The following is an 11,587-nucleotide window of genomic DNA, read 5'->3' as shown; positions in this document are numbered from 1 at the left end:
TCTCTGTAACACTGGTGCCCAAAACCCCTAGAGAGTCTGCTGGCATATTTACAGTGTGCAATGAATGTAAACAATGCATCATTTAGTCATCTGTTTAATTACCCATTTTTGTGAGCTATTTTATAATCAATATTGCTTAGAATGTATGCTAAATTCATTCTCATATTTAGCCACGTTGTTCCAATTTTCAAAGCCAATTCTTAAATGCTGTAAGGACTGCTTTATACTATGTTATAACTCTTTAAATTATCTATCATTGCAAAGGATTTGCTGATCTTAAGAAAACGGATCCTAAAAATTAAATTAAAAATTTCATTGATATATTGTTCAAAATTCAAATACCTTAGCTTTGGTTAAGATTAAAATTCTGTTTTTATTTTATGCAGAATTTTGTAATTTCGACTATTTTATCCAGGAATGTAATACAATTTCGACAAAAAAATAAAATCTCTTGTGTTGTCTTTTCAAAGTCACTGGCTGCTAAAATAATTGGATAAGCTTTTGATTAAAATATATACAATTTCTTTGACAAACTTTAAGCTTTGGGTAATTGTTTGCTCCCTCGCTTTAAGCCACCCAACTCGCTGTCACGATTTCACTCCGACATTTCGCTGCAATGCACAACAAATTTCAGCTAGAAAATTTTGCGTGCAATGCGCTGGCGGAGATGGGGAGATGGGCGGGGAAAGCTAAGACGATGACGTCCAACGTCGTTGCTCATTAAAAACTTTTAGCCAGTTCGAACTTTTCAAGCCGGGAGATAAACAACAAGAAAAGCAAGGCGGAGAGTGTAAATTATAAATGCACAAAGTATACGAAAAGGGCGCGAGATATTTTGGAAACATGAAACTGGAGCAGGGATAGCGAAAACTTATTGAGGCAATAGGACTTGCTGATTTATTTGAAAAATATAAATTTTATTTAAGCGCTCGCGCTCCGAGCAAATAAACTCCAGTTACCATTAAGCGAATTTAAGCCGCCGGGCAAGTATTACTCAGTTGGATGCCCCGGTGGAAAACAAGTGCATTGCATATTTTAATCAAGCGAAAATTGTATTGGAAAATATTGTTAACAATAACGGGCAGCGGCGGCATTTTTAAATGACCCAGCCATACAGGCCAACATGTGACAGCCGTGGCGGCGACAATTAAAACTTTTTACTAGCATTCAAATTTTTCAATATAAGCCGAACGGTTCTCCGCGGCCATCGGCGGCCACTGGCCATCGTCACCGGTGCCGGAGTCGGAGCTGGAGCTGGAGCCGGACTTGCCAGTAGCTGACTACTGTGGAAAGAGCAACAACAGCAGCAGCACAAAAAGCAGTATAATAAAAAAATCAGCAGAAATAAGAGCAGACGAAAGCAAAAGCCGCGACATTTTCATGCTGTGTAAAGAGGGGCCTGCCACACCACACACCACCACCCTCCTCCACATATGGGGTCCGGGCCGCACGGATCGTTGAAAGCGGCGTTAAAAAATACGTGCCCGTGCATGGGGAAAGTGCAGAAGGTTCGCCGCAGGGCATCTGGCAGTGCAATATTTGTCTATGGAAGGAAGCCGCGACAACTGAAAGGGAAGCGCACGGGTAGATTGCATTGCCAATATAATGCCAGAGCGGACGCGTTGCAGTTGCTTAATAAAGCCTATATACAACAACAAAAAAAATGAAAGAGAAACAAGAATCCGCAGACATGCATGTACTCCAGGCCAAACAGGAAAAATATTCAATTGATGGATGAGACTGAAAAGAGAGGAATATTTTTAAAAGGGGGAAAAGGTGCATTATATTTTGCATTACGATACATCGCAAGATGGGTGTTTTTTATTTAAATATCTTTGCTTTTCTTGGGAACTCTGATATATAATATATAGTTAAAACCACTATTACCCAAGGAAATGCAATGGCAACAAACAAGATGGTGTGTAAAACGGCATTATGATTTGATTTTCCCCGTTACCAGAATTTTAATTAAGAGTCTCAAATATATAACAACTTTTGAAATCGTTAGAAAGGGCTGAAATTTTCCCTGAGAACATTCGAATGAATATCTAGAGCGACATAAGGCTCTAAAATAACTTCTTAATTGCATTCTATACTTTTGACTAAAATAATTACATGCCCCTCTTCAAGAAAATATTATTCTTAATAGTCAAAAACCTTAGAAAATATAGCATTTTCATCCACATCTCGACACTTCTATATCTATGACTTGGTTTCCATTAAAGACCTGATTCTCTGAACATTCTTTTCGGGGCTGAAGAAGTGTCATGAATTATGTACAACTTAATCCAAAAGCTTTTGCAAAACGGATCGATGTTGGTCGGTGCCCGCAGAGGGGCCTTGAAGATGCATTTTGTTTCCTTTTTCTTTTTTCGGCCAGCAAACAACGGAGGCATACCAGTAAAAGCAGCGGCTACAACAAATTGTTGCCAAGTTTTCTAGCGCAGAGTCTAGGACAGAAAAGCATAGAAAATGGCACAATAAACACTGAACGCATATAAAGGACATTCGAGTTCATTTGTTCGGCGCGTTTGCGGCGGGCCATGGTTAGGGGGAGGGCCCCGGCACTGGGCGTGTCCCTTTCGGCCCGGGTCGACTGGTGCATTGTAGTGGCTGTCGTTGTTTTTGTTTTGTTAAAAACAATACCACGACGGCGGCACCGAAAAATAGCTGCAACAAACTTTTGCAAACTATACAATTGCATAAAATCGTAAAAAATTTATAGGGAATACATGCGCTCTAGGGGAGAAATGGGAAACAACTACAAGCGCTGCAACGGCAATTGTTGCCATTGCAATGGAGGAGTGGAAAAACGAGAAAATATCTGAAAAAATAAAACGGTTTAACAACATAGGCGGCTGTGTAATTGCGCTTCACAAACAAAAGCATCAGAAGCCACCCAAAGGGCTACCAATAACATTAAAGTCAATAAAGGGGGTAACTTGCTAAAAAACAATGAAATTCAGAGGACATAATAAGAATAAAAAATTAAAGGTATAAGTATTAATATAAAATGAAAATAACTCTGCACAAGAAAAGTTACATCTACATAATCGGATAATTTTACGGGTTGGTATATGCGTTATTGTCAAAGGAAATGACTCTTAAAAAACCTAAAAATTAACTTTCCTAGTATGCGAGAATATATTTTTGTTTTAACTTTACTATTTACATTTTATGTTACTTGTTCTGAAATTAATTTACAAATTTTAGGTGGCTTTAACTGCTATATTTTCCTCAATTGATTCTTATTATTCTTATAAATAATATCTTTCAAATAAAAGAATATTTATAGCACTTGTTGGAGTTACTATTTTAAGCCAGTATATGGAAGACAACTGTAGTCTCTAAATTCGCCGCATTTGGGCTTTTTATGTCTCGTCATAGTGTCCTGACTTTAGAATAGACATAAAGATATTTTTTCTACAAACACGCTTTGTCCTTAGACCTCTCATGACCCCCAGCTGGCTTACATATTGGCTTTGGATAAGCTTGGGCTGGGCATCATTCATCACTCGGAGGTGGCTTCATTCATAACTTTTTGCTCATGTTTGCGTATCCCCCAAGCCGAAACATAATTTGAGTTGTACCTGGCCCTGGCTCAGAGGGGAAAAACTGCAAATGAACTTGGATGCCACTAGCGAACGACAGCGGTGTCGGTTTGTTCGGTTGGTGGACATCGAGGTGGCGGAATCGCTGTGGGCTTTTGCTCTATTCGCAAGGGGACTTTTTCTATTTTTCAATACGTTTGTTTTTTGGTTTTGGAATATTTTTTTTTTTGCCCACGCTAGCCGCAAATATAACACCCGGCACGAAATACCAATATTTTGCGGCTGAGAAAAGTTATTTGAAGCTCTGGGGTTACTTTTTAGTTTGTTTTATTTTTCACTCTTGCTAAGTTAGTTAAATAAAAAATAAACAATTATAAAGCTGGTTAAATTTCAATTGATTCACTTGGAATGTTATCTTCAAATAATTAAGGGAGTGAGCCTAGAATTCTTTTACTGGATTTTATGTTTCATGGATTCATGGAGAAGTCAATTTCAATTCTATAAATAATAAAGTGCAGCTCATGTTGAGATCTTAATTAAAATTCAGTTTTTGTTACCTCTAATTGTTAATAAATCTTATAAAAATCTATTAAAATTGATGCTTGAATTGTGTACTTGTATGTATTAATTTGGAAAAGCTCACTTAATTTAAATTGATGCAATTAATGAGAGAAATAAACCCGGAATAGTCTATGTAGTGAAAAGATAGGTAAGTATTCCCGATTCGGAGGCTTGCCTGCTGCCGTCTGCACTCGTTGAGCTAAATGAATAAACTTTTTCCGCAGCACACTCTTTTGGGCGGTAAATAGTTTTAAACTTCACACATTTGATTTGTTTTTTCTTGCAAATACCCTACCAGGGGGTAATAGCATTTTTGTCAGTCGAATGATACGCAGATATGTGAGATCTAAAATAATGTATATTATTAATGAAAAAAGTGGTTTTATTATAAGATTTTATTACTACAAGGAAATTATTTTTTTATAGAACATATTGAATAATTTAGGGATTTTTAAATTATTTAAATTGTCTAAAGAAATGTTAGCACAAGAGGTTCATTGGCGTTATATTAATAAATTTGAATTATTAATTATTTCTTGTAATTTATAATATATCTATGACTAAATCAAAAGACTCTCTAGTCCATGATACCTAGAGTATATCCGATTTCAAGGGTCTTGTGCTCGTCTGTGTTCCACGTTTTTTTTTTTAATTTTTTCCGCTTTTTTACTTGCCAACGAACCGCTCCCCACCTACTTCATTCACATTCACTTGACTGTGTTGACTGTTTTTTAGCATTCACACATTTTTTGACAACATTTGTTCCTCGCAAAATAGTTTTTCCATTATGGCGTTATATGTATAGATGGCACGGATGGCGGGTGGGGGGCAGGGTAGCGCAGACACACTCACACTCGCGCTTATAAAGTAGCCGAAGCAACGAAAGTGTAAATTAGCTTTTGGCTGTTGTTGACGTTGTTGGGTTCTGGGCTCTCTGGCGGTGGAAGCGCCGGCTTCTGTTTAAGGGAAAACTTTGTCATTTGGTTTTAATAAAAACACTTGCACAATCACACTCGCTCGCACACCAGCAAGCACTCGCCCAAATGCACTTACACCCACACTCGCATTCGCTCATGTGGCACTTCATTTACGCTGCAAGTAGGAAAAGTTCAGTTCAAGGGTTTTTGGGGTTATTTTTCGGCTTTATTTAGATTGGAAGGCTGTGTGATGGCCCAAATGGGAGGAGAATTCTGGCGGCAGACCTGCTCTTGACGCGCCAACACCACCAAGGGACCCTTCTGGAAACCGCAAGGTTTATTTAGAAATTTAAAAAATGTTTTAAGCCTTGCAGAATTGTGAAATTAAATTTAAGGCTACCATTATTATTATACCCTTGCAGATTATACCTTTTCAGATTTAAAATTAATGCTCTTTTGGCCGAGTTATGATATTTTTAATTTTAGAAAAAATCAGATTTTATAATACAAAATAATATTTTTCTGAGTCAAGGAATCATTTCCGACCCCATAAACCGCATATATTCTTGATCAGCTTTAACATGCGAATCTTTCTTGACATGTCCGGATGAAATCGATTTTTTGGCCATTTTTGCGAAATTTGATAAGGGGTGACATCACTAAAATTAGCAAAAATGGCCAAAAATTTTGATTTCTTAACATTTTAAATTTGGTATGCAGTTTTTTTAAATTAATCAAAACTAACACACAACTGCTTTACGAATCGAAATTAATGCATTTTTGGCTTAGTTATGATATATTTTAATTGTTACCTGCAAGGGTATACAAACTTTGGCTGGCCAAAGTTAGCTTTCTTTCTTGTTTTTCTATCATGCTGTGCTTAATAGAGAAATTTATTACTTTATAGAAACAATGATTACATGCGTTAAATATTTACAAACTAAAAATTACGTATACGTCACGTTCTCCAGTTTAAATTTTATGTAATAAAATCTATGTAAAAAAGGAAATGTGTTTTAAAAAAATAAAAGATTTTAGGAACATATTTTGAAATTTGTAATGGATTTTTATGAAGTCGAATCTAAATTGGAGACGGTGGCGTATACGTAATTTTAAAGTTCTGAAAAAAGGTCATAAAATACTCTTATATTTTATTCTATCTATATGGAAATCTTGTAAAGACTGCAGAAAAAATGAATTTATCACTTCCTGGATAAAACAAATGAATAATAGATCGATATCTCAGTTTGAAGTACCAATTTCAAACCTATTAAGAACTGTCAAGGACACAAAGGCCCGTTGAAATCTATCACCTCAGCTGAATGGCCGGTGGCCAAATTGATTGAATTGCCACCGCGGCGGTGAGACATTGTGTGGGCATTCGGCACGCCTGCTGTTGTTGTTAGTATTTACAAAATGCAATCAAGATCCGATTGAATGTGGTGTGCGGGGGTGTGCATACATATGAGTGGTCACTCGGCTGAATTGGAAATGTCGCGCCCTTTGGCTCACCCCTTTTCCAGCCCGAATCCGCTGCGTCCTTATGCCAAATAAAATTCCACGATTTGTTGGTGCGTAAATCTGCAACCAAAGCAGCAACGCTTAAAACAACAAAGGCACCGGCTACAACAACCATATGACTCCCTGCAAAAGCAGCTGTTCGTGTGCTGGCTCAAAGGATTTGTGCGGGATTTTGGCATAACGACAAAAACGAAGCGCCGCGAATAACAACAAACGAAGAACAAAAAAGCGACAAGAAAATGAAATAACAAAAGTGGAACTTTTTGGAAATTAAATTTAACCCGGAGAGGCAGCAGCTCACTGAAGTGGCTGGCTTAGCGAATTTCGCCCCTGCAAACAAGATGAGCAAGTGCCTCTGTTACTCCGTTCAATTTATCCTTTTTCCCAGCCGCTGAAATTCGAACAGTCTTAAATTAAAAATAGGAAAGGGTTGTTGTATAACGACTGAGCAGCTCAGAAAATAAATTTTAATAATATTGTCTACAGATTTATATATTTGTTGATATTACAAGGTCTTACAATATATGTATTATATATGACGGAGACGTGAATGTTTCATCCATGTTGATATCCTCGCGCGGTAGCACAGCGAGTTCCGTTGCCGATCGTTACCAAACTGAACTGAACTCCCTTCTCTCCATCTACTTATATGTTCTGTCCAAGTTCTTATTTCCGTTGAAGTCCATCTATCTCTTTCTCTCCTATGACTCGGTAGCGCGACAACGGACCTCGCTCGCCAGCAGAGACCGCTGCTGCTATGCCTCGCGCTGCGCTTCTTAGAAAAAGCGTACTTCCCCGAATTCAGACCGCGCTGGTCTCTGCTGCTATGCCTAGCGCTACGCTTCTTGGGAGAAGCGTACTTCCCCGAACTCATCTCCGACACGGCCTTCCTGACCTACCACACGTCCCTGTGTGTTGAGTTCCTCAATGACCAAATAAATCAAAACCGTAAGAATTATTTTGATTTTCTCATTCTTTTCTTGGCTCTGATTTATTCACCGCTTCTTTTCATTATTCTTCTCTTTTTCAATTATAACATAAATGATTCGTTTTCCATAAAATGACAATTTAAACTTAACCAATTAACATCAACTTAGTTTCTCTTTACCAATTCAATTACAGTTCTTTTCATCTTCAAACATTTAATTTTTCTTCTTACATTATTTTTTTCCAAGAACATTTCCAGGTCACCAAGACCTCCATGACATAACGCTTCTCGTCCCTGCGAGACAGCTGTTACACTGCAATCAACAATTCCCCTCTTGGGACACTGACGCACATCCTCTGATGCCGTCCACATAATCTTTCCCAACTCGGGACACTGACGCACATTCTCCGATGTCGTCCACATACTCATTCCCAACTTGGGACACTGACGCACATCCTCCGATGTCGTCCACATACTACATCCCATCTCGGGACACTGACGCACATCCTCCGATGTCGTCCACATACTCTTTCCCAACTTGGGACACTGACGCACATCCTCCGATGTCGTCCACATACTACATCCCATCTCGGGACTCATCGTCACTTTGGAATTCTTCATTTAATTCCCCAACTAATTCTTTGTTTGGCAGTGCTCTTAGACATTCGTGAGCATACTTATATGTTCGCTTATTAACTAATGATTTTAATTCATATCGATCTCGTTGCTGTTCAGCTATCAGCCAGTTATTTGTTATTGCTGCTAGATCTACTCGAACCTCTGCTATCCTAGGAATGGCGGTAGAAATTGGGTTTCGTGATAAGAAATCCACATGAGCCATTCGGCTACCCTTTCTATACTCAACACTAAAATCAAAGGCCTGAAAGTACGCCCACCACCTGTGCACTCTTGCATAAGCATTGCGCCATAGCCATCAGCACTGGCATCTGTATGCAGTTCGATTTCAAGTGTGGGGTCGAAAATGATTAGAACGGGGTCTTTAGTGAGTACTTCAATAATCTTCTGTCGAACTTGCTCATGCTCATCTTTCCAGAGAAATGTTTTGAGTTTAGAAGTTAGCTGATAAAGTGGTTTCATCTTTTCCGAGAACCGTGGGACAAATTGTCTGAAATACGATGCCAAACCTATGAATTGTCTTAACTGCGTCACAGTAGTTGGTGGGGAAAGGACAGAAAGGGCCTCAATCTTACTGGGATTCGGTTTAATTTCGCCATCTTTAACGTAAAATCCTAAATACTCAACTCCAGTGCGTAGAAAGGCACACTTTTTTACATTAAACGTGAAACCCGCCTCTGACAAGACTTCCAACACCTTGTTTATCCTTTCAAATGCTTCATCTTTCGTATTCGCAACAATCAGTACATCATCTATATAAACAACTGCATAGGAATAGGCTAAGTCCCCCAATGCTCGCACAATGGCACGTTGAAAAATTGAGGACGCGTTTTTTAGCCCAAATGGCATGGCTAGAAACTCGTACTGACCCTCTGGGGTCACAAACGCTGTCTTTTCTATGGAATCAGGGTGAATTGGTATCTGGTAAAATCCGCTGGCCATGTCCAATATAGAAAAATATTTGCCACCTCGCAGGCGCTCTATCTGATCCGAAATTAATGGTAGTGGGTATTTATCAGAAATTGTATTCGCATTTAGCTCACGGAAATCAATACACAATCTATCGCTGCCATCTTTCTTCTTGACTAACAACATTGGGCTTGCAAATGGTGATCTGCTCGGACGAATAACATTGGATTTAATAATTTGGTCTATTTTTTTCTCGAACTAAAAACTTCCACTTCCACTTACAAAATTATCAGAATACTTTTCCAAAATGTTTTTTTTTTAATTTACATTTATCAATCTCACTTAAGTTTATGTTACTGTCTAGTAAATTTTCCAAACTGTATGTATTTTCTTGTACAGCATTAACAATTTTAGCTTTGTAGATATTAAATTTATCAGTTTCAATTATAACGCCAAATCCAAGTTTAAATATTTCTTGACCAATCATTATGTCATGCTTTAAATAATTATCCAATACTACATGAAACAAAATTTCCAAATTATATTGCGATATTTGGACAGTGGACAAAATTTGTAGATGACTCTTCACAATATTATCGCCAATTCCTCTTAATATGACTAGGTTATTTATTCTTTTTCCAGAAATTTTGTTGGAAAATTTTTCTTTTATCAATGAACACTCGGCGCCCGAGTCAAAAAAAAATGGAAATGTCTCACCCAGTTGCTAGAGCAAACCTTTAGGCTCATGTATTTGACATATGTCTACGCGCTTCTCCTTAAACTTGTCGATTCCGTGCGCACGACCTTTGGGACACACAGAAGCCACATGCCCAATTTCATCGCACTTGTAGCATCTGATGTTTGGACGATCCTTCCCTGCGGAACCGCTGCCTCCGTTGTACGTCTTTCCTTTACCGTGTGATGAATACTCCATCCGGGCGTGGCACTGGGCATACTTGTGTCCCATTTTTCCGCAGAAATGACACTTCAGCTGCGACTGGATTCGTAGTTTCTTCTCCGTAGCTGGCGAATATTCGTCCTGTTCGTGCTTACGCTTATTGAACGCGTACGCCTGCAGCTGCCGTTGTAGCTCATTTCGCGTCGTCACATTTGTGGTGAAAACGCAACGAAGCAAATTTGTATCAATTTGAGCCATGTGGGCTAAAGTTATTGACACCGCAATCTCCTCCATATCCTTTGCCTTTAATTTGGACAGTAGTAGGGTGACTATACGACTGCCATACTCGGCGTAGCTCTCTCCGGATTTGGGACGCCCGTTTAAAACGTTCATCACTGCAGCAGCCGTTGTCTCAATGCCCACAAATCGTTGGATGAATAACTCCTTGAATTGATTCCAAGTGATGCCGGCGAAGCACACTTGGGAGAGCCATTGCGAGGCACTGCCTTCCAGCGCCTTGCTGAGAGCTATCACTAGTGCGCTGCCTTCAACGATGTTGTCTGCGAAGATTAAGTCAATAGTCGTGCACCAAGCTGATGCATCCGCTCCAGCACCATCTGGATTGAACTTGGGCAGTGTCACATGCGTTGTCTTTCCGTCCGACGCCGGTGCTTTTGGTGTCTGCATTGTTTTTATTATTTCCATTAAACTTTTATTTTGTTCCTCCAACGCAGCCATATATTGGGTCGGGCTTTGTTCAGGAGGCGGAGCCGATCCCACTTCTGATGACGGAGACGTGAATGTTTCATCCATGTTGATATCCTCGCGCGGTAGCACAGCGAGTTCCGTTGCCGATCGTTACCAAACTGAACTGAACTCCCTTCTCTCCATCTACTTATATGTTCTGTCCAAGTTCTTATTTCCGTTGAAGTCCATCTATCTCCCTCTCTTTCTCTCCTATGACTCGGTAGCGCGACAACGGACCTCGCTCGCCAGCAGAGACCGCTGCTGCTATGCCTCGCGCTGCGCTTCTTAGAAAAAGCGTACTTCCCCGAATTCAGACCGCGCTGGTCTCTGCTGCTATGCCTAGCGCTACGCTTCTTGGGAGAAGCGTACTTCCCCGAACTCATCTCCGACATATATATTTATATATTTCTTTGATTAGTAAACAAGGCCTGAAAACACTCAGCAGTTCCCACTTGATGAAAAAATCCATACAGATTTATGTATATTTGTTAATATTATAAGGCCATTCCATATATATATTTTATATATATTTCTTTGATTAGGAAAAGATTCCTAAAAACACTCAGCAACTCCCACTTGATTAAGGTGATATAATTTGAATCCGTTGAAAGTGTTGTGTACTTAACCTTTGCAAAGACGTAACACTCACAATTTAGTTGGGCACTAATCTCGCACACCTGGCGAAGGACTCGCACTACCTCCTCTCCCCTCTCCATCCCTCCATGCTGTCACCTTTATCCCTCCGCCCCCCTCTTTCGTCTGGGCTATTTCGATTTGGGCTCCCAAGCGATCCCTGTGATAGATGTACACAATTTTGCCCATTTGCATACGCAGTCGAACCGTAGCGGAGCGAAACGCACGGGGCTGGGCTGGAAATTTAAATGTGAGAGGGAGGACGGGGGGCTCTGCAAAAGATAAG

At 39.6% G+C, this 11,587-nt stretch overlaps 1 protein-coding gene across 1 annotated transcript; it reads right to left on the bottom strand.

Annotated features, from left to right (window-relative positions):
- Positions 1-9,746: 9,746 nt before the first annotated feature.
- Positions 9,747-11,021, bottom strand: LOC138929626 (uncharacterized). The gene has a single exon (XM_070289031.1). The coding sequence runs from the start codon at positions 10,732-10,734 to the stop codon at positions 9,748-9,750; it is 987 nt and encodes a 328-aa protein (XP_070145132.1). The 5' UTR covers positions 10,735-11,021; the 3' UTR covers position 9,747.
- Between the last annotated feature and the right edge of the window lie 566 nt (positions 11,022-11,587).

This window comes from Drosophila kikkawai, chromosome 2L (assembly GCF_030179895.1).
Source record: "Drosophila kikkawai strain 14028-0561.14 chromosome 2L, DkikHiC1v2, whole genome shotgun sequence".
Classification (NCBI taxonomy): Eukaryota; Metazoa; Arthropoda; class Insecta; order Diptera; family Drosophilidae; genus Drosophila; species Drosophila kikkawai.
This window is presented reverse-complemented; position numbering and strand designations above follow the sequence as displayed.

Coding starts and splice junctions, on each gene's coding strand:
- LOC138929626 (XM_070289031.1), bottom strand. CDS start 10,734: ATGGATGAAACATTCACGTCTCCGTCATCAGAAGTGGGATCGGCTCCG.